The 23,456-nt window shown below is 44.2% G+C and overlaps 1 protein-coding gene across 1 annotated transcript in view; it reads right to left on the minus strand.

The window, feature by feature from the left end:
* Positions 1 to 22,728, minus strand: part of col9a1b (collagen, type IX, alpha 1b) — a 205,416-nt gene extending 182,688 nt beyond the window's left edge. Inside the window, exons 1-4 of the mRNA XM_085998169.1 lie at positions 22,641 to 22,728; positions 22,199 to 22,279; positions 20,550 to 20,682; positions 14,515 to 14,911 (exon numbers count right to left, since the gene is read on the minus strand). Coding sequence (XP_085854295.1) covers positions 14,515 to 14,911; positions 20,550 to 20,682; positions 22,199 to 22,279; positions 22,641 to 22,728 — 699 coding nt within the window. The remainder of the gene's footprint in view (positions 1 to 14,514; positions 14,912 to 20,549; positions 20,683 to 22,198; positions 22,280 to 22,640) is intronic.
* Positions 22,729 to 23,456: the final 728 nt, after the last annotated feature.

The raw sequence follows: 23,456 nt of genomic DNA on the forward strand, positions 1-23,456 counted from the left end.
CATCCTAGCTAACTAAACTTGGGCAACTACCTATTTAAAATAATTCCTTTCGTTATCCTCGTCGCCAATGTTGTATCTATGCTTTAATACATTCAATCAAGCATGTAGATACGTCGAATTAAATCAGAGTCAGGCAGACAGGCTTCTAACTGTGATCTTTACTTTATTGGTAAAATGGCTGACTGCTGCTTTCCCGGGTAATTCCCATAATGCAATGCACATTACATTACCGTATTAACTGGTGTTAAACTCGCACATTGCATTACCGTATTGACTGGTGTCAAACTCGCAATCAATACACGACACTTGGGTTTGAAAAGTCTGAAGATTGCAGGCAGAAGGAAATATTAAGGGAGGTAGCAAGTTCCCCAATGTTACAGTCTTTGAAAAGAATGAATTAGAGTGGGAGGATGTGCAAGGAGTTTCAACACAGTGGCAATGAAGAGAGAAGAAGAGCCCATGTGTAGCTTAGGAACAAGAAATGAAAGTTCAAAGTAGCACTGACTATAGTGGAATCAATAACTTTGAGAAAGAAGAAAGGTTACTGAGGGCAGGGGGAAAAAAAGGAGTTTGGCGGTAAGAGAGGGATCACTTCTTTTCTTGTGTCTTATCCAAGAGTGCAAAAGGTGTTGGGAGAGCTTCCTCAGATATGAGAGCAGTCTTGAATAGACTTGAGCTTCATAGAGAGAGTTAAGAGTTATTGAGGAGAGGAGTATTTGGCCTGAAAGATGAAACTGAGCTTCTTGGAGGATATGTGAATGTTCCATTGGAGGTCAGGGGAGATAGTGAAACCAAGAATATCAGTAGATGAAGAAGGTCTAGTGTTGTGACTATCAAAGGTAAGAGTCAGTACCCATTGGTTAGATTTGCAAGGGACATGAAGGCCGAATCATAACTCTCAAAAACAGGTGGGTTATGGTCAGGTCGAGGTTAAAATTTTAAAAATCTGAAACAGGAACCCAACCTGCCTCGAACCTTCTCACTTCCAGTTTTAACGGAGGCAGGATGAGAGGCGGGCAACGAATCTGCTTGCAGGAGTCGGGTTGGTCATTTAAATATTATAATAAGGCTGCGTGTTTTCATTTTTAACAGTCATTGGCCTAGAAATTCAGTTGTTTGCGCCAGCCGCTAGCGCCTTAGGAGGAGGAGAAGTGGGGCGCTAAGCGGCTAGCGCCTGGGCGCGGCGCGATCTGTGCCTCTCGCGAAATTCAGTTAAGATTTAGCGGCAGCACAAAACCGTACCGCGTGCTCAGCTGCGCGCGCAGATCCTGACGTCATTTCATGGTGCAACACCCTTTGTGCGCCCCGAACCGGAAATTCAGTGGCGCCGGCCTATTGTGCGCCTGGCGTCCCCCGCGACTAGTAGAGGGGAATGGTTCCCAGTCACTGCGGGGCGCAGGGGGTGCTAATTAAAGGGGACTCCTCCTGCAGTATAAATGGCAGCCATTTTGCTGCACACCTTCTTTGTGAGAGACGGATATTTGGAGAGAGACAAAGGTAGAGAGCTTTCTGATTTGGCTGAACACTCGTACAGGAACTTCTGGCTTCAGGCCAGAGCTTTGCACTTGGATTTAACTTTCAGTGCCATAGCATTGATTCAATACATCTAATGGGGGCTGCAATGGGTGGAGACGTTGGCTTACTGCATTGCATTCAAAGGTCTCAGAGACACCGTGAGAGAGTGCCAGTCATGGCCAGACGGAGAAGGGCCAACAGGCGTCGACACAGGAGGCCTTACCCACCCAGGGTATACCGCCAGCAGTTCTCATATCTGAACATGTCTGAGGAGCAGTGTGTTCGGAGGCTGCGATTCAGAAGGGAGGTGGTCACTGATATCTGCCACCTGCTTCAGAGAGATCTGCAGCCACAGCTGAGGAGCAGGACATCTCTGTCGGTGGCAGTGAAGGTGATGGTGGCTCTCAACTTCTATGCCACCGGCTCCTTCCAATCCGCTACTGGGGACCTTGCCAACATCTCCCAGTTCGCGGTACATTGCTGCATCCGCCAGATGACCAATGCCCTTTTCAGAAGGAGACGTCAGTACATCTCCTTCCCCATGACCCTGGACAAGCAGCAAGAGCGTGCAATGGGATTTGGAATAATAGCAGGCTTCCCCATGGTCCTGGGCATAGAACTGATGAACTAGCAATGCTTCAGGGCTGCAGTGTGCAGGGCATGGCAGCCAAACAAGTCGACCCTCCCCCTTTAAGAGCTGACCGGTGCCAGCGTGTCTGCCTTCATTCAGAAACTCGCTGCACCAGCGCTGCGCCCGCCCTCGGTGTTAGCACCCCGGATCGCCGGCTTAGCGCCTAATGATAGTCGTGCATCGCCTGCTTTAGCGCAGCAGCAATTCTTGGGCCGATGCAACTGAATATCGGCGAAGGTGGCGCTACGTTGCGCCAGGCGCAAAATTTAGCAAACGCCCGGCTGTAGCGCCCCAAACGTGGCTATACTGAATTTTTAGGCCATTCTATTTTAACTCATGTCAGCTGGGTTTCCCAGGCCTCAGGAAACCTGGCAGATGAAAGGAGGTAAGAAAGGCTGAATCCATGAGGTAAGTGTCTTTACAACACTGCATGTGGGTCAGGAGGAGCAGGAGAGTGTGTCTTCCAAGCCCAACAAGCTACCCAGTAAACCCTCCGCCCCCCCCCAATGATCTGTCTGCTCACCTCCCCCCACCGTCGGACCCGCCCCCAACCACTATCTGCTCGCCCCCCTCTCCCAACCATCGGACCCCCCGACCTTCCTCGGACCCCCTCCTGCACTCGGACCCCCCCCGACCACCTGTGGACCCACCTGCAATCAGAATTCCGCCCCCCCCACCACCACCGCGCGCGATCAGAACCCCCCCTGCAATCGGGTCTTCCCCCCACCCCCATGATCTCTCCGATCACCCCCCCCAACTAGACCTACCTGCTCTCTTCAGCTGCAGCCTTGTGCTGCAGGCTTCCCCGCCCGACAGGCCTCCACAGCCTGTCAATCAGGCTGCCCGTGGGTGGGAAACCAACTGAAAAAAAATTAAAGGAGTCCTGCAGTTAAAAAGGCAGGACATTCGTGAAACCCGTTCTTCCGGGTTTCCCGACCTCAAAACAGCCGCCCCACACGAAACGTGCCTCCGGGCTAAAATCAGAGCCAAAGAAACTCTTTACAGCATTGAAATAAACAAGACTTTCATTGCTCCATTGAAAGGAATGGTGAAATCTAGATGTAGTGATTACGGTATTATACTGTATTAGGAATGGAGGTACTGTCATGCAATCTTTAGAAAATTTATGAATATATAATGGTATCACCATCAAAAGACTGAATAAATTATTAAGGACAATCTTCCCCTTAAGGAAATGTTTTGGAGAATCAGACACTGCCAATGTGTAAGAAACAATAATAAGTTGCATTAGCCCAAGAATGCTACATGATACTATTTAGCTAAGTCTTCCCAAAAAGGAAAGACAGAACAACGCATGAACTGTTGTGTCCGTCAGTATTAAGACACAAGACTGCAGGAGAACGGTACAACAGGTGTTTACTCAACGTGGCTCACTCTGGAACTGAACTGTACAGATTACTACTCAGTGCTATATACAGGTGTGATTACTGCCGGTACTGCAGTATACATGAGCTGTAAAAAGTAGTTCCCCCCTGAAAGGTATATACATTACATTTCCTCCCCTTTTAGATTAACAGTACCATAACACTCATTTAACAATTAAATATCAAACTAATTACAATTAACACTTTTAACATACAACGTTAGCTGAAAATAGTCCATTTATATATTCAATCTTTGGGGAGGCTTCCTGATCCTTTCTGGATAGCGCCTTTCCCGAGTGTCTCACTCTTGGTGCGGAGGCGATTCTGGCACCCTGTCGTCGGTTGGGTCATCAGCTTCTGATGCTACTGTTTCTGGGGTAGATGCGAGCTGTACGTCGGGTTCCTCACCAGGTACGTATGGGCGAGACATGGGGTTGACTTGTTCCTGTGACTCTAGGATCTGGTCAGCATGGCGTCTCATGATGTTCTCCTCAACGTCCACTGTGTACATTAGTGGGCCCTGCCGTGTGCATATCGTTCCTGGCTGCCATTTTTCTGTTCGGTAGTCGCGGGCCAAGACTGGTTGCCCTACATTGAAGCTCCTTGTTGGCTTCTCATGGATGTGCTGGAATTGCTTACTCTCAACATCTCTTCGTACGTTTGGTCTGAGCAAATCCAGGTGAGATCTTAACCTTCGGTTAAAGAACATCATGGCCGGGGCCTGGTTGGTGACTGCATGTGTTGCATTCCGGTAGGCGAACAGGAAATTGTCCACCTTATGCTGCAGCGGAATGTTGTCATTGTACATAGTCTTTATTGCCTTCTTAAAGGTTTGTATGAGCCTCTCAGCCAATCCATTTGTGGCTGGATGATACGGGGCGGATATGTAATGCCTTACCCCATTCTTCTTCGTAAATCTCCGGAACTCTTCGGACACAAACTGTGGTCTGTTATCGGAGCAAATCTGTTCTGGCAAGCCATTCCTGGCAAAAATGGTCCGTAGGACTGCAATAGTTTTCTCCGTGGTGGTGGAGGACATTTTGATGACCTCAGGCCATTTCGAGTGCGCATCCACAGCTATTAAAAACATTGAGTCCATGAATGGACCAACAAAATCAATATGCACCCGTTGCCATGGAGATGAGGGCCACTCCCATGGGTGTAGAGGGGCATGTGGTGGTGCATTTTGGACTTTCTGGCATCCTGAGCAACTCTTGGTCAGGTCCTCGATTTGTTTATCGATTCCCAGCCACCACACATAAGTCCTGGCAAGGCTTTTCATTTTTACCCCTCCCAGATGACCCTCATGAAGCTCATTGAGCACTCTATCCCTTAACTTGGGTGGAATTACCACTCGGGATCCATACAGCAAGGTCCCCCGGCACACTGACAGCTGTTCTCTTCTTGTCGAGAATGCTGGCAACAGTGGGTCGCCATGTGCTGGCCATCCCTTCACCGTCAAATCATATACCCGAGACAGTGTCGGGTCATTTCGGGTCTCCTGTTCTATACGAGCGTTAGTTACCGGTAGGTATTCAACTATAGTCGAATGAAATATTTCGACAGGATCCACTGCTGGTGCTTCATCCGCAGTAGGCAGTGGTAGGCGTGATAGCCCATCGGCATTTCCATGCTGTTTCGTGCCCTTATATTCAATCTCAAAGTGGTGCGCCCCCAGAAAGAGTGACCATCTTTGTAGTTGTTGCGCAGTCATCACCGGAACGCCCTTCTTTGGATTAAAAATGGAGACAAGAGGCTGGTGGTCAGTCAGCCAGGTGAATTTCTGCCCGTGCAGATAGTGATTGAACTTTTTCACTCCCCACACTAGGCTGAGGGCCTCCCTGTCAATCTGGGCGTAGTTACGCTCGGCTGAGGTTAGTGATCGTGACGCAAAGGCTATTGGCCTCTCTGAGCCGTCCGAGAATTTATGCGACAGCACCGCTCCAATGCCGTAGGGTGACGCATCACACGCCAACCGAATTGGTAGTGCTGGGTTGAAATGGGCCAATACCTCTTTCGATGTGATTAGTGTTTTGCTCTTCTGGAAAGCTCGTTTACATTCGTCACTCCACTTCCATGGCACCCCAGTTTGCAGTAGGGTGTTCAGTGGGTGTAGTATTGCAGACAAATTTGGCAAGAACTTATGCTAGTAGTTTACCAGCCCGAGGAACGACCTCAGTTGTGACACGTTTTCCGGTGCTGGAGCCTTGACTACTGCCTCAATCTTTTCTGGGGACTTATGTAACCCCTCTTTATCGATAACGTGGCCACAATACGAGATCTGTTTTTTTAAAAACTCGCATTTGGGGCGGTTAGCTCGGAGCCCATATTCCTTCAATCTAGTGAGCACCTGCTCCAGGTTGGCGAGGTGATCACTGTCATTTTCGCCCATGACCAGAATGTCGTCCAAATAACACTGGGTCCCTGGGATCCCTTGCAGGACTTGTTCCATTGCCCTTTGCCAAATAGCCGGAGCTGATGCTACCCCGAATACCAGCCGGTTGTATTGGTAGAGACCTTTATGGGTGTTGATTGTGAGGTATTTTTTTGATGCTTCTTCTACCTCCATTTGCAGATACGCCTGGGCCAGATCAATCTTAGTGAAGCGTTTCCCTCCAGATAGCGAGGCGAAAATATCTTCAATCCGCGGAAGTGGATATTGTACGGTGTGAAGGACTGGGTTCACTGTTACCTTAAAGTCCCCACAGATGCGAACCTTCCTTGGCTCCCCAGGCATGCTGCTCAATGACTTTTTCATCACAGGGACGATGGGTGTAGCCCACTCACTCCAGTCTACTTTGGACAGTACTCCTGAACATTCCAAACTCTCCAGCTCTGCTTCGACGGCTGGGCGGACCGCATAAGGCTTGCATTTTCTTCGATTTTAATTGTTGCTGTCATGCCTTTTAGTGTTCCGAGTCCTTGCTGGAACACTTCTTTCGCGTCAGTTAGGATCTTTGACAGTCGCCCAGGTGTGACGTCGTCATCCTTTTTGGCAGCCACAGTCAGTGCTTGTATGGAATGCCAATCCAGCTGTATTTTCCGGATCCATTCACATCCCAGTAATGGTGGTCCTCCATCTTGCAATACATACAGGTCTAGTTTTGGTGTTTCCTTACCGTTATATATAACGGTCACCCTTATTTTTCCTTTGGGGTAGACTTTTTGCCCCGTGTACGTCTTCAAAATAATTTTTGTGTCTCTCAAGGGTATGTGTGAGAATAGCCGCTCATAGTCCCGTCGGTTTATGACTGTTAGGGCTGATCCTGTGTCCAATTCCATTTTTACCTGGACTCCTGCTATCTTGAGAATGACCCAAATGGTTCAGTGATCCTCCGTTTTGATCACATTATGTAGTTTCAGACAACTCAGCTCCCTGTTTTCGGAGTCGGTATCACTCTTTTGTTCATCTGAACTATTCTCCATCACCTTATGCACCTTCTTGTACTTTTCTTTTGGAGATTTCTTATTGCTGGTTTTCTTTCCCGACCTGCAGACTCGTGCTATGTGTCCTACTTTTCCACACTGTCTGCGCACTTTGTCTTTGAACCAGCAATCATTGTGGTCGTGTGTTGTTCTGCCGCAGCGATAGCACTTCTCTGTTCTGTATGACATTTCGTTTGTGCCATATTCTTGCGGTCTCTGTTGTATCTCTGCAGCGCCCCGTGCTGCTGCTTCATATGATACCGCAATGCTGAAAGCCTTTTCCAGCGTAAGGTCCTTTTCAGATAAAAGCCGTTTCTGGGTTCCTTCACTTTGAAGCCCACACACAAACTTGTCCCTTAAGGTATCTGCCAGTCCCATTCCAAACTGGCAGTGTTTCGATAGTTTGCGCAGTTCTGTTAAATAATCAACATTGCCTTCATCCTTATGCTGGTTCCGTTTGTGAAACTTGAATCTTTCTGCTATCAGCAGCGGTGTGGGGTTTAAATGTTCCTGTAGTATCGTCACTATGTCTCCAAAACTCTTTTCCACTGGCTTCGCTGGGGTTACTAGATTTCGTAATAAGCCATACGTCTTTGCACCCATTAAATTTAACAATACCAGCGCTTTCTTGTCATCTGACACCTCATTTGCCTTGCAGTATACCTCTATTCGTTCGACATATGTAGTCCAATCTTCGACTTCATTGTCAAATGCGGTGATACTGCCACTCTTCGGCATTTTGTGTGTGGTTTAAAATGGCTTAACATGGCGTCTCCCGCGCTTTCCTTCCTCCCCCGCTGCTGCCAACGCCGCTCTCGGCGGTCCTCGTGGCAATGGCGGCGCCCTGTAGGTTTCGCGCGCTTCTCCTGCGCTGCTGCCAACGCCGCTCTGAGCGGTCCTCGTGGCAATGGCGGCGCCTCACGGGTTTCTGCGCGTCTCTCTCCCTCTCCTTGACGCTGCTCGGCCCCTGACCACCGGCTGCGCCCTGTGCGCTCTGCCCTCTCTCTCTCCCCCGTCGACGCTGCTCGGCCCTTTGCTGTGCCGCTCGGTCGGGCTCAAGCCCGCCGCTGTCCGGGAAGGGTCTGCGTACTACCTGTTGCCAGCCCGTTTCGCTGGACCACCGCGACTGGAAAGCCAAGCCTGGCTCTCAACAGCCTCCCCCGCAATTCTCGAGTCTCTGCTGGATGACTGGGCGGTTGCCCGTGGTCGATGCCCGTGTCTCTGGCCTTGACCTCCAATCTACTGGTCTCCAGGAACGAATCCCTGGGAGGTGATGCAGAGTTGCAGATAGGATCGAATTTGTCTCGTCGCCAATGTTGTGTCCGTCAGTATTAAGACACAAGACTGCAGGAGAACGGTACAACAGGTGTTTACTCAACGTGGCTCACTCTGGAACTGAACTGTACAGATTACTACTCAGTGCTATATACCGGTGTGGTTACTGCCGGTACTGCAGTATACATGAGCTGTAAAAAGTAGTTCCCCCCTTAAAGGTATATACATTACATGAACCTAACACTGTACTCTTTTATATCGGTGGACAAATCCTCTGGTCAGAAAGAATTAATCACAGAATTAATCACAAGTAACAAAGTGTCTTAAAATCATAATTATGTACTAACTCATAAAGCTATTTTAATACAACAATCTAACTTGTAAGGAATTTCCAAGGTTCTGCAAACTCCGTGCATCTGCTGAATGCATTTCAAATTCAAATCAAACATTCCCTGGTTGAGATAAGCAGTGATGGTGTCACATCACTCAATCTGAAAGCATGACCTATGAATCCTATCAATACCAATGGTTTAGTCTTTGCACCAACTTATAAGAGTGTCAAGGTACAAAGTATACAAGCACCTTGATGTGATATTGGATAGCTAAAGGTTCTTGCAATCAATGGAAATTGTGCTAAGTAAACTAATAATTAGAGAAGTGGGACCAAGATCTTAAGGCTAGTTCGAGGAACTTGTTAGGTAGAATGCAAGGTTATCAATTAAATAGGTTAGGGAGGACCAGGGGTCACAAATTTAAGTTTTCTAAGGCCAGATCTAGGTTAGATGTCAGGAGGTGGTTCTTTTCCCAGAGAATAGTGGATCTCTGGAACAGGCTGCCATCTCGTACAGTGGATGCCGATTCGCTAAATTCCTTCAAGCGAGAGTTGGATTTGTTTCTGGCTGGGTCGGAGATCACCTCTTACAGAAGTTAGGTACTGCGGGGAATTCAGGACCAGGGTGATCTTCTGGACTAGTTTTGATCACCTAGATGGGTCGGAGATGAATTTCCCAGATTTCTTCCCCAAATTGGGCTGGGTTTCTATGTGTTTTTTTTGCCTCTCCCAGGAGATCACGTGGTTTTGGGTGGGATGAGGAGTGTATATATTGTGATACACAAAGTATCGCAATTGTGTGAGACCGGGTGGATGGACCAGAGGGTCTTTACCTGTCCGTTATAGTTCGTATCAAGTAAGTTAACATCCATTTGGACCAAAAAAGGATAGATCAAAATAGTTTTCAAATGGTGAAAAGCTAGGAACAGTGGAGATCCAAAAAGATTTAGGAGGTCATGAACTGAGATCACAAAAATGTAGTAGTCAGATACAAAAATAATGAAAAAGGCTAATGGAATGTTGACCTTTATAACTAGAGTTGTAGAATATAAAGAGGTGGAAGTTTTGCTGCAGCTATACAAAGCCCTGGTTAGACCACATCTGGAGTACTGTGTATAGTTCTGGGCACCGCATCTTAGAAGGAATATATTGGCTTTGGAAGGAGTGCAGCACGGATTCACCAGAATGTTACCAGGGTTCCAAGTATTAAATTATGAGGAGAGATTACATAAACTCCTGACGAAAGGTCTTCGACCTGAAACGTTGACTCTGTTTCTCTCTCCACGGATGTTGCGTGGCCTGCTGAGTTTTTCCAGCGTTTTCTGTTGTTATTTTGCATAAACTAGGCTTGTATTCTCTGGAATATAGGAGGTTAAGGGGTGATTTGATTTTAGGATTTTGAAAGGAATTGATAGGGTAGATAGAGAGGAACTTTTTCCGCTGCTGGGGGAGTCTAGGACAAGGGGACGTAATAAAGTCAGAGCCAGGCGATTCAGGAGAGAAGTTAGGAAACACGAATCGCACAAAGGGTGGTAGAAGTGTGGAACTCTCTCCCACAAAAATGCACTAGATGCTAGCTCAATTAATAATTTGAAATCTGAGATCGATAGATTTTTGCTAGCCAAGGGTATAAGCTATATGGAACCAAGGTGGGTGGGTGAAGTTAGGATACAGGTCAACCTTGATCTCATTTCAATTATGAAGCAAATGTGTGAATATAATGAAATCTCTCTGTTGTTCAGAGCTGTACAAAATGCACTATAGGGTGAAGAAAGTGTTTTATGTAGTTCTCTTTCTTCTAATGAAGGGTGGAAGGAGGCATGGACCTGTTGGGCTGAATGGCCTGTTTCTGTGCTGTAAATACTTTGAATGGCAGAACAGGCTCGAGGGGCTGAATGGCCTACTCCTGTTCCTATGTAATTTCCCAAAGAGGTTTATCATGAGCATCAAACAATGGTGAGCTGATCTTAAGTGATTTAAGATGGAAAACATGAAGCAGCTAGCTAGATCAGCAGAGGCCATCAGAAAGAAGTTGTCCACCTAGGAGCTAACCCAGGAGCAGTTTGGGATAAGTGGCCTATTTAACAACAGTCACTGCATTTCAAAAGTAATACATTGTGTTAAACATTTTGACACATTTCAATGTGATATATATAGAATGTACATGGCATATACGTGGCACCTTATCATATCATTGAGACATCTCAGTGTTTTAGCTTTTTGAAGTGAAGTCACTGTTGTGTTGGGAAACACAGCAGCAGCCACTTTGCACACAACAAAGTCCCATAAACAACAAGTGAATGAATGAGCAGGCAATCTGTTTTTGGTGGTGTTGGTTGAGGGAAGAATGTTGGCCAGGGAACAAATGCAAGAATGATTATCTGCACCATCACGCAACATTTCAGATTTGTGAGTGATTTCACTCTTGGCATTACATACTGCAGTACCTGCCTATTTATTAATGAACCATCTCCTTTCTAAACAATTATGGGTGTAATTTTGGGGGATTTTTTTCTAATCTTGTTTACTCTAAATCTTTTCAGTGCTATTATCTTAACTCATTCTTCTAGGTGAGTTCCAACTCTTTATTCCTTCAAGAGAGTCTTTACTAGCCTTCATATCTAGGTGAAACATTTGGTAACAAGTCCAGAACAGTGAACAGAAAACGCTAGCCTGTCAATTGTTTTAAACTACTGGAATTCTTCCGAGGCCTCCACAGGACCGCACTGCAGCTCTCAATAAACAATAGAATGTCACATCAGATCTCGGTCTAGTTTTAAGCTAATAAGCAAATTTATTAAATCATGAACAATGGAATACATGATATAAAATATATATATTTAGAGTAGAAATGTTATAATCTATGTCCTTGAAAGGGAAAGCACGAAAAAGTCACAAATCTAAATACTGTTCGACTACTGCTCCACTAATTCTTGTTCCCTTACAAGCTGTGAGAGCCAGCTAAATCCACCTGCTTTTCTATGAAGATTTCGGCTTGTTCAAATCAACTCCACTCAAAATGACGGTCCCCATTTCACCTCTCTTTATACTCCTTGACAGGCTGCCAAGGCTTGTTAGAAAATCAGAGCTGTCATTCTCTTTCAAAAAATAATAGGCCGCCGTACCCATGACTGAACTAATCACATAGTCTGTATATATTTGAATATCATGAATTAGACCCACTCTTCAGCCAATAATGAAAAACTTCACAACACAAGTAACAATATAGACTGAGGCTGCACAGATATCTTTTTAAACCCAATTAAAGGGGCAGCCACCAGACCAAAGCAAGGTCACAATGACTGGAAATCACAAGTGTTCAATTGATTGGTCCTAAGACATTTTCAAAGGACACAATTTATGAGAATAATGTTCTCCTTCAATTAATGTTTATTTATCTGAAATAAACTGACAATAAGACCTGTTCCCTGAGGCATGTAACATAACATACAAGACAATGTCAATGAGACCTACTAAGCATTTGAATTAAGCTTGAGGCAAAATACAGTTGAACATACTGTGATATTTAAGAACATATGCTGTGAGGCTCCACATCATGTATATAAAGAATGTGGCTTTTGACAGAACAGGAGTCCAGATACATTTGTTGATTTAAATCCCCTGCAATGGGAGAGGAGAGAGTTTCTATGATGTCTCCCGCTGGTTTTATTTTCTGTGGACCACTTCAGATGGGGTCATGATGTCAGAAATGCAACTAAAGTCAATACTGGGCTATTTTCAAATCATTTGCAATTAATTAGAAAGATATTTCTACAATTCTACTGCCACGATTGAAACATTGACAGAGTGCCACCAGTGTACTAGTCTGAAATGGCATTCTACCAAAATGTTAATAGTGATATTCTGCAACAAGTAAAACTTCTCGCAGCTGAGCTCAATGTAATTTCCTGTTGCAGCTTTCTTTACAAGACAGAATATCAGCATGAGTCCGACCCTTGAGGCACCTGAGCTCAAAGTGATTTCTTTCTGGAACCAACCAGCTTTTACAAGCTAACACAAAATGGCACTCCTTAATACTTATTACAGAACACTCTCTGGCCCAGTCGCTACCAGTATTGCTGCTGGAACATTGGCTTAACTATTGCAGCAGTCTACTGCGAACATACCAGAATTCTGTAATCATAAGGTGCCACACATAGTTTAAGGATAAACTGTAAAACGTAAGCGTTTGGAAAGGTCATAGTCGCTCAGCCTGGTTGACGTTGTGAATAAATGCACTTCCAGGTGTGGCAATGAGCCGTATGGACAAGAAAGGCCCTGGGTTTGATTGGTGGTCTATGTTGTGTTAATTGATCTCAGTTAGAGAAGCAGTCATGGGCACTAGAATTGGCCACAGCTTAGGGAAGGTGGAAAAAAGTCAAGAGTTTGTACCACTGATTGCTATCTATTGACCTCTGCTGTAAAGTGTGTGCATTTGGTCATCAGGTGAGGATAGGATCAGGCTCAGCTGTAATTCCACACTGCCACCTTTGCACGTTTAGCTATTTATCACCTGAATGATGACCACTTGGGCAAGTTACCAGAGGGTTTCCAGCACCTGCGGAATTGTGTCCAACATAAGACAGTACCTTCAGGGCAGGAGGAGAGAAAACAGGAGAGCTCTATTATTTAAGTATAATTCTGGCTCAAGTCTTTCACTCTGCCTCTGCATGAAAGCGCATACTGGTAGATTCCTCATTTATTAGTGGCAGATCAGACTGGATATTTACTATCTATTAATGAATGGGCAGCCAGCTCAAAAAATAAACTATTGGCCAAAATGGATGAGTGGCAACTCTATTGTGAAAATAGTTAGCTCAACTGAACTCTGGACCTCTTATTCCCCCTTCCTTCTTTGTTTGGATCAAGTCTTGAACCGTGCCGTGCCAAGCCTGAAAATTTACATGATGTTAGGCATCTCTTTGAACCTACCAATATAACTCTGATATACTATGACCTGTGACATAACAACACATTTTGAGAGATACTTCATTCGAAGAAAAAAAATCACATAAAACATTTTCTTCACAATATAGTGCATTTTGTACAGTTCTGAACAGAGAGGATCTCATTGTATTCACACGTTTGCTTCATAATACAGCACAATCTTTTACATAAGAACATAAGAATTAGGAACATGAGTAGGCCATACGGCCCCTCAAGCCTGCTCCGCAATTCAATAAGATCATGGCTGATCTTCGACCTTAACTCCACTTTCCCGCCCAATCTCCATGTCCCTTGATTCCCCTAGAGACCAAAAATCTCTCCATCTCAGTCTTGAATATACTCAATGACTCAGCATCCACAGCCCTTTGGGGTAGAGAATTCCAAAGATTCACAACCCGCTGAGTGAAGAAATTCCTCCTCATCTCATTCTTAAATGGCCGACCCCTTATCCTGAGACTATGCCCCCGAATTCTAGACTCTCCAGCCAGGGGAAACAACCCCTCAGCATCTACCCTGTCAAACCCCCTCAGAATCTTATATGTTTCAATGAGATCACCTCTCATTCTTCTAAACTCCAGAGAGTATAGGCCCAATCTATTCAATCATAGAACAACCCTCTCATCCCAGGAATCAATCTAGTGAACCTTCGTTGCACCATTTCTAAGGCAAGTATATCCTTCCTTAGATAAGGAGACCAAAACTGTGCACAGTACTCCAGGTGTGGTCTCACCAAGGCCCTGTACAATTGTAGCAAGACTTCCTTACTCTTATACTCCAACCCCCTTCCAATAAAGGCCAACATGCCATTTGCCTTCCTAATTGCTTGTTGTACCTGCATGCTAACTCTGTGTTTTCTGTACGAGGACACCTAAATCCCCCTGAACACCAACATTTAATAGTTTCTCACCATTTAAAAATGGTGTTTTTGGGTTTCAGTAGCTTTAAGTCAAAGGAAAGTTCATCAGTCAATGTTGTTCTGCTTATAAAGAAATCATGGTGCTTACCAGCAGTGAGATCCTAGGGCTGTCATTAAGTTTCCCTATAAAGGTATCTCCTTTGATATTGATAATCCCTTTGGCCTTGACTGGTTGTATTTCCACCCTATTGCAGTCAATAGAAAGAATGATGGTGTCCGATTCCACACTGAATAAAACCTTATGCCATTCAGAATCAAACAAAGTGGGTATCGGTGAAAAGGTAATGGTCTGAAGTCTACCTTCCAGCCCAAGCACATAAAACTCCACAGACTTTGTTTCACCATTTATTCTCACACCAACTTGCTCGTTGCCAAGAGGGTCCTTTATTTGCCAAATATTCCAGTTTTTATCGCTGGTACTTCCAGTCATTCGAAATGTAGTGACAAAAGAATATTCAAGAGGAAATCCATTTGGAAATGCAACACTGTTGGAAAGAAAAGAAAATCGTATTTACCTGGAAGAATTGATTGTATTGTAGTAAATAAGCAGGATGCAACAAAATGGCAGATCCTTCTCTCATCTCTTAGCTTCAACCTCTCTCTCAAATCACAACCTTTCTTGTCTTATTGAAGCTAGAATGCTTCTTGCTCCTTTCTCTTGTTTCTTCTAAGTTCCAAATACCCTGTCCTATACGCCTGTCCTCTTCCCTCTGCTCCGACTCTCACTGTTGGAATCAAATGCCAATGCACTGCCTCCAACTCCAATGTATTCTTTCCTAGTACTACAAAAACTGTAGAACTCGTCATCACTCTCATTTCTACTTTCTTTCTACAATCTACATATTTCCGAAACCCAAGCCTGTTACCCACTAACCACTGCTGTTCTGCCTTCTCTCTTACTCTGTGATGGTGTCCTGTACTATGGGCTTATGTCTTTCACCTAGGATTCTCAATATTAATAAGATATATGTCGAGAATTTCTTCGGGGGTTCTCTCCACTGCCACCATAACTATGGTGTGAACCCCAGGTACATGCGTAAACAGGGTTTCTGCTCATTTTATTGCCCAGTCCCACCAGCATATTCCCGGAGATACACTCTAACTTGATGATGGACCATTAAAACTATTTGAAACTATCTTATTCACATGTACCACAATAAGCATTCACCTCCTAAGGTAAATTTTCCAATGCATTCCCATGTGGTGAATTTAGATTAGCCATCATTTCTCAGAGAAATATATTGTTACTCTCCTTCAAGTACTATCTTACCTGGAGCATGATTTGCAGAGGATTGAGTTTGCCCTTTCACCCTTAGAACAACAACAACTTGTATTTATATAGCACCTTTAACGTAGTAACACGTCCCAAGATGCTTCACAGGAGCGATTCTCAAACAAAATTTGACACCGAGCCACATAAGGAGATATTAGGACAGGTGACCAAAAGCTTGGTTAAAGAAGTAGGTTTTAAAGAGCGTCTTAAAGGAGGAGAGAGAGGTAGAGAGGCGGAGAGGTTTAGGGAGGAAATTCCAGAGCTTAGGGTCTAGGTAGCTGAAGGCTTGGTCACCAATGATGGAGTGATGAAAATCGGGGATGCGCAAGAGGCCAGAATTGGAGGAGCGCAGAGATCTCGGAGGGTTGTAGAGCTGGAGGAGCTTCAATCCAGCACCGGCTGATGGGATGAGTCTCCTTTCTCTGCAAATATTAGGGTCCTACAGTTGAAATTAAATGGTGGTACCATCTCAGCTCTTCGAGGGTAAATTAATCCATCTCAACCTTCCTTTCCTCTCCAAGGTCCCTGAACATGTTGTCATCTATTGGATCTGTGCCCATTTCTCCTGCAACTCACTGTTTGAATCCCTCTAATTAGGTTTCTACCCATCCCCTAATACCAAAATGGCCTTAACCAAAGTCACAAGCAACCTCCTCCCTCAAGGATCTGTCCTTGGCCCCTTTCTCTTACTAATCTACATGCTGCCCTTGGCATCATCATTCATCGATATGAGGTCAGTTGCACATCCATGCTGATAGCTCTACCTCTCCGCCACCTCACTTGACCCCCTCCACCCGCGTATTGGCAGACTGCTTGTCCTGTAGGAGCTGTAACTTCCAGCTAAACATTGGGAATACCAAAGCCATCATCTTTGGCCCCTGTCACGAATTCCATGACCCCGCCACTGACTCCAACCCCCTCCCCCTCTACTGTCTCAGGCAGATGCATAATCTTTGTAGTGTTGGTGTCATGTTCAAATCCAAGCTGAGTTTCCACCCCATAACCTCTCGATCACAAAAACCACACTGTTCCATCTCCACAATATCGCCAGCTTCTGCCCCTCCCTCACCCCATCTGCCACTGAAATCCTTCTCCAGACTTCATCACTCCAAAGTTCTCCTGGCTAACCTCCCATCCTCCACCCCCTATAAACTTCAGCTCATCCAAAACTCTGCTGCTCATATAACCTATCCGGCACCAAGTCCCACTCACCCATCACCCCCATTCTCATTGACCTGCATTGGTCCCCAGTTCTCCCAACACCTCATATTTTTAATTCTTCTCCTTGTGTTTAAATCCCTCCGTAGTTTCACCCCTCCCTATCTCTGTAACCTCCTCCAGCCCTACAACCCCACTGCACCCCTCCCCACTCCCCAAACTCTCCATTCCTTTAACTTTGGGCACAGTTCTTCTATACCTAGGGGCTAAGACACATTGACCCGTATTTTCCGATGCCTACGGGTGTGTACGAGCTGTGTACACACCCGTAGGGACATCGGAAATGCAGGTTTCAGGCATGCGAAGTGCATGCGCTGAAAACCGGCATTTCCAATCTGTCAAGAATGCACTTGACAGATCGGACGCTTGCCCTGGAGAAGGGCCTCTGCGGGGGGAGAGTTCCGCTTTCTGGAGAACCTCCACCTGCAGAAAACCCTTAGAAATCTTACGCCTGGTAAAAGCAGGCAGAAGGCCTGCTTTTACCAGCATAAGAGTTGAAAAAAAGTTTTAAAAAATAATTTCACTCATTTATAATTTTAAAATACTTTTAAAAAAGGTAAGTTTATTTTTAGCCCCGTAAAAAACTTTAATTATTTTTCACAAAAAATTAAATTTTTGTTTAAAATATTTAATTTATTGTCATTTTAACTCATTTTAAAAACATGATTTTTAAAAGAATTTATTTAATGTTTTACTGTGTTGTTTGGGTGATCTCCATTCATATATTTGACAGGTCTATCTGTCAAAAGTATGAAGGGAGATTCCCTTCTCCTATTGGCTGGCCTGGCCCACGTGATCCCAGGGATGCTTGCGAACCGCATTTGCCTCTGGGATACGTGGGCCCTGCGCATTTCGAGTTTGGAGAGGCCCAGGAGCGGAAGTATACGCATCTCGGGAGCCCTCAGGTAAGTCTGTAGATTTTTTTCCGATAGGAGACATCCACACGCGGGAAGCCTCCTATCGGAAATTACGGGCCAATGGTGGGGGGAGAATAGAGGCTGCTTCACTCTGCATCAGGCTGTGCTATAAATGACCTGGAACTGCTAGAAACATATGGTATTCTCAAAGTGGGACCATAAGAACCTAAGAACATAGGGAGCAGGAGTAGACCACTCGGCCCTTCGAGCTTGCTCCACCATTCAGTAAGATCATGGCTGATCTTCTACCTCAACTCCACTTTCCCGCACTATCCCCATATCCCTGGGATCCCTTGGTATGCAAAAATCTGGGCATTCACAGCTCTCTGGGATAGAGAATTCCAAAGATTCACCACCCTCTGAGTGAAGAAATTTCTCCTCATCTCGGTCCTAAATGGCCGACCCCTTATTCTGAGACTGTGACCCCTGGTTCTAGACTCCCCAGCCAGGGGAAACAGCCTCCCAGTATCTCCCTGTCAAGCCCCTTAAGAATTTTATACATTTCAATGAGATCACCTCTCATTTTTCTAAACTCTAGGGAATATGGGCCTAGTCTACTCAATCTCTCCTCATAGGACAATCCCCCCATCCCAGGAATCAGTCTGGTGAACCTTCGTTGCACTCCCTCTAAGGTAAGTATATCCTTCCTTAGGTAAGGAGACCAGAACTGTACACAGTACTCCAGGTGTGGTCTCACCGGGGCCCTGTGTAATTGCAGTAAGACTTCTTTACTCTTATTATACTTATGTTCCAATTGTTAACAATGCACAGAGCTGCTCTTGCTGATGGGGAGATTTTTAACCTTTTGAGAGCAAGGGCAGGAGCTTGCACTTTCTCGAAACATTAGAAAGACTCTGCAGCGAGCTTATGAAGTTTTTTTGAACCTGACTTGACATCACACTGAAGTTAAACTCTCCAAGGCTTCCCCAAGAAGAACTCACACTGTTGCACCCCGGAGTTAAAACAGGTCCTGACTCCTGAGTTCGGCTGCCATTTAAGGAGCAGCGGAAACCAGTGTGCATTGACATGAAAGTAGCAATATAACTGTACCCTAATTATGAGGAATGGTTAATGAAGTTGGGTTTATTCTCTTTGCAAAAGGACTGATTGCAAAATGGCCCAATTGAAGTTTACATTTTCAAGATCATTAATGGAACTGATTAAGTTGACCCAGACACATTCTTAAGTGTGGTGAAAGCTTTAAACACCAGGTGATGCAAGAAGTTGGCATAAGAAAGAAAGCCAGAATAGCACTAGCATGATGGAATAAGCTCGCAGAACAGCCGTTGAATCAGGCATTATAAAGGGATTCATGAGAGAAGAAGCTTTGTTTCTGGAAAGGATTGAATGATATGGTGAGAAGGTAGAAAGGTGGAACTGGGGTTAATCAAAGAAGACAGATTTTTGAGTCAAATGGCCTTTTCATTTGCCTGAGAGTTCTTTATGTTCTTAATTTGCAGTAACTCTTTTTGGGCCATGTGAAGGACTATCTCAAAATACACCCGAGAAAAAATATACTTTTCTCTTCAGGTTTTTGTAATTATTTCATCCTGTTTTTCTTCTGTCCTGACCAGTATTTATCCCTCAACCAGCTCCTAAAAACAAATAATCTGGTCATATTTTATATTGCTGTTTGTGGGAGCTTGCTGTGCACAAATTGACTCTGGAGTTTCCTACATTAGTACAGGGACTACACTTCAAAAGTACTTCATTGGCTGTAAAGCGCTTTGGAACGTCCTGAGGTTGTAAAAGGCGCTATAGAAATGCAAGTTTTTTTTCTTTCGCGTTTACAAGTTACTTAATCGTCTGTTTTACTTTACTTGGTAAACCTATTCATTATTCATTGATTAATTCTGAACGAAATGCTTCACTTTGACTTTTTGCAGTCAAGTTTGCCTTGTTGTTGTACAACTGGCTTAAGAACACAAGGTGGCGCTGTTTAGCTAAACATTTAATGCTGGTAATGCAGTTGCTGTCTCCCAATTTACTTTTCCCAACCAGTTCAGATTTCGTTTTCACAGATCAGACTTTTTCTTTGCCTGGCCCATGCACCACCACCCACCCAACCACCCAACCCCCCCCCCCCGGCACCTCCCCCCCCCCAAGTATTTTACCCATATTTACTTGTCATAATAAAAAGAAACAAAATCGCAAATGCTGGAAATTTAAAATAACAAGAGAAAGTGTTGGAAATACATCAACCTCGTTAAAGAGAAAAGGCAGGTTAACATAGGAACAGGAGGAGGCCATTCAGCTTCTCGCATCTGTTCTGCCATTCAATTCGATCATGGCTGATCTATACCTCAACTCCATTTACCTGAATCCCTTGATAGCCATACCCAAACAAATCGATCAATTGTTGTAGGTGTAGACTCTTGCTCAGAACAATTTCAGTTCTGACAAGGGTCTGCAGCCAAGACGTTAACCTGACCTTTCATACTGACTTGTCACAGCATGTGTACATCAGCATCTGTATAAGGGTGATTTTTACGAGGACACGTGTCAGCTTTGCTCATGAGCAATGTATATCAGGAATTCATCAATCAGGATCATGAATTCATAAAATGTGTTGTCCGGCTGGAATTGTTACAGAGAGCCGTGATAACAAAAGAGTAAGTTCCATTCTTATTTTGAAATTCTAAAGATGGTTGATTTACGATAATTTAAAAAAAAATTAAAATTGATATGATACAAAGAAATTGTTAAATGACATACCTGGTTGGAACTGTGAAGTTTCCTTCTTTGTTCAGTCTGTAAGCCACTTGCAGAGGAGTGGATCCAGCTACCTTGTAAACACCACTCTCGGGGGAGGTAGTGTCTAACCGAAACTGTGAAATTACATCAAACACTGCAACAAATAAATGTTTTGAAACTTACTAAAAGTTGCGTGAACTGATGAATAATGAGAGTCATTTTCAGCCTGGGTAGTGATGCGATGGAATGGATCGCAGGACCATTGTACAACCCGCCGGACTTACATTCTACTGAAATCAACGAGACGAAACTCGGGCAGGTTCTATGGATGACAGGCATGCCGCTCCACCAGGTGACCACTCAGGCAGTGACGTTGAAAATTACCCCCATTATCCTCAGAGCAGTGATCACATTTTCATTCCAGGTTTCTAATTGCTTTTGGCGTTTTTAATTATTGAATTTATAGTGCAAAGCAACAAATAAATAAAAACAAAAGAGCAGTTTTAATGATGAGAACTGAAGGTACAAGGAAATGAAATGAATAAGAAAGACTTGCATTTATATAGCTCCTTTCACAACCTTAGGACGGCCCAAAGTTCTTTATAACCAATAAAGTACTTTTGAACCGCAGTCACTGCTGTAATGTAAGATATGCGGCAGCCACTTTACGCACAGCAAGATTCCACAAACAGCAATGTGATAATGACGAGCTAATCTGTTTTTAGTGATGCTGCTTGATGGATAAATATTGGCCAGGACCCCGGGGAGAACTCCCCCACTCGTCTTCGAATGTGCTATGGGATCTTTACGTCCACCTGAGGGGGTAGACGGGCCCTCGGTTTAACATCTCATCCGACAGACTAGATAATGCTCTTGTGAAGCAGCTTTCCCAGTAATGCATTGAAGTGTCAATCTGGATTATGTGCTCAAGTCAAGTGAGGCTTAAACTCTCAACCTTCAGACTCAAGAGGCAAGACTGATCCACAGCTAACACATAGAACAGGCTCATTAACACACAATTTAAAGTGGAGGAAGATCACAGGGACAGATACTTTGAATAAAAAGCAATTGTGCTAGAGTTTCGCTATTAAGTCTGTTCTGACTGTATGGACTAAGAAACTTCACTGCGAACCAATGGAAATTATTTTAATTTTAAAATGCTTTGATTTAAAACGTTTTCACCCTTGTTTTCAAATACCCACATGGGTTCACCCCTCTCTATCTCTATAACCTCCTCGAACCCTACAACCCTCCAAGATCTCTGCGCTCCTCCAATTCTGGCCTCTTGCCCATTCCTGATTTTCATTGCTCAACCATTGGAGGCAGTGCCTTCAGCTACCAAGGCTTGAAGCTCTGGAATTCTCTCCCTAAACCTCTCCGTCTCTCTTTCCTCCTTTAAGACGCCCCGTAAAACCTACCTCTTTGACCGATCCTGATATCTCATTATGTGGCTCAGCGTCAAGTTTTGTTTTATAATGGCTCCAGTGAAGTGCCTTGGGACATTTCACTACACTAAAGGCATTATATAAATGCAAGTTGTTGTTGTTAATTATAAGTGAGACCTGTTTCCATAGAAATACGGGGTTTTATCTATTACTTACAGTACCTATATGCGTGATATAAACTGGCTAATGTTCTTTCAAGTGGTAGAACACACAGTTTGTACTGACCTGGCAGATCATCTTGCTCAATATCAATCTGAGGACATAAACTGCCCTCAGCAACCTCAGAGGTGGAACCCACATTAAGTTCTAGAAAAAAAGAAGTCAGTTAAGTCCAGTACTTTACCTTCTCCATTTCAGATAAACTAAGCAAGCTAACGGAAAAGTGAGAGACCATTAGTTATGTTCCTCATATTTGCCATAGTGATTCATATTTATAAAATTTAGGAATGCTCTGATGGGAGTCGGAAACTCTCTGAAATTTTACTCATAGTAATGATAAAGGATTTTCAGATTATCTCAAAAGGTCAATAAACCAAAATGACAACAGTTGCAAACTGGAGAGATACTGTAGTTGCAGCCTTGGTGAGGGGTCAGAACGCACTGCCCTGGGTGCGTTCATTTAAAAGGTGAAAGTGATTGTGTCAACTGTGTATCATACCTACCTTACCCTTCACATTAAAACACGGTACAGTTGTGTGCCATCCCAATGGTTTATTTGACCTATAAACAAGCTGAGAATGTCTGCTAATTCTCATTGCAAAATAAGTAATCCTAAAAGAAAAATGGAGAATCCTATGGTTATGGTAGTCTAGTGGTTATGGTACTGGATTAGAAACCCAAGGTCGTCAGTTCATAATCCTACCATGTCAGGTTGTGAAATTGAACTTAATAAATCTGTTAATTTGCGGGTTGACACCATAAAATGTCCATGAAAGTTGCCAGATGATAGTAAAAACCCTACATGGCTCACTAACGCTCTTCAGGGAAGGTTACCTCCCACCAGGTCCCCATACCTGGTCAGACCTAGATGTGACTCCAATCCCACACTATGTAGTTGATTCTTAATGCCCTCAGGGCAACGAGGGATGGGCAATAAATACTGGCTAGCTTGTCAGAGCCGCCCACACCCCAGAAAACAAATTAAATAAAAGATGAAGGGGCAAGGCTTATAATGCAGGACACCAACAAGACTGAAAAGAGAAAGAGGAAGCAGAGTAAACCAGAAGGTAGTGATGGCAAGGTTGGATTTTAAAAGCTTGATGATTGAGCAAAAAGGAAAAATTGAACGAGGTAAAGAGATCTCCTCTGCTGAGGTAAAGGGAAAGAATGAATTAAAGTATGAAGCTGGGTGATGAATCTTGATTTCAACACAATGATGATGTAGGGAAGAGACAGAGCATCTATGATGGCATTTTTAGAGCTTTGAAAGAACAAGAGGAAAGTTTAAAGAGCACTGAACCTACTAGTACTGATGAAAGAAAGG

This window comes from Somniosus microcephalus, chromosome 9 (genome assembly GCF_052327205.1).
Source record: "Somniosus microcephalus isolate GS21.2 chromosome 9, FLI_Smic_1.0, whole genome shotgun sequence".
In the NCBI taxonomy this organism is placed as follows: Eukaryota; Metazoa; Chordata; class Chondrichthyes; order Squaliformes; family Somniosidae; genus Somniosus; species Somniosus microcephalus.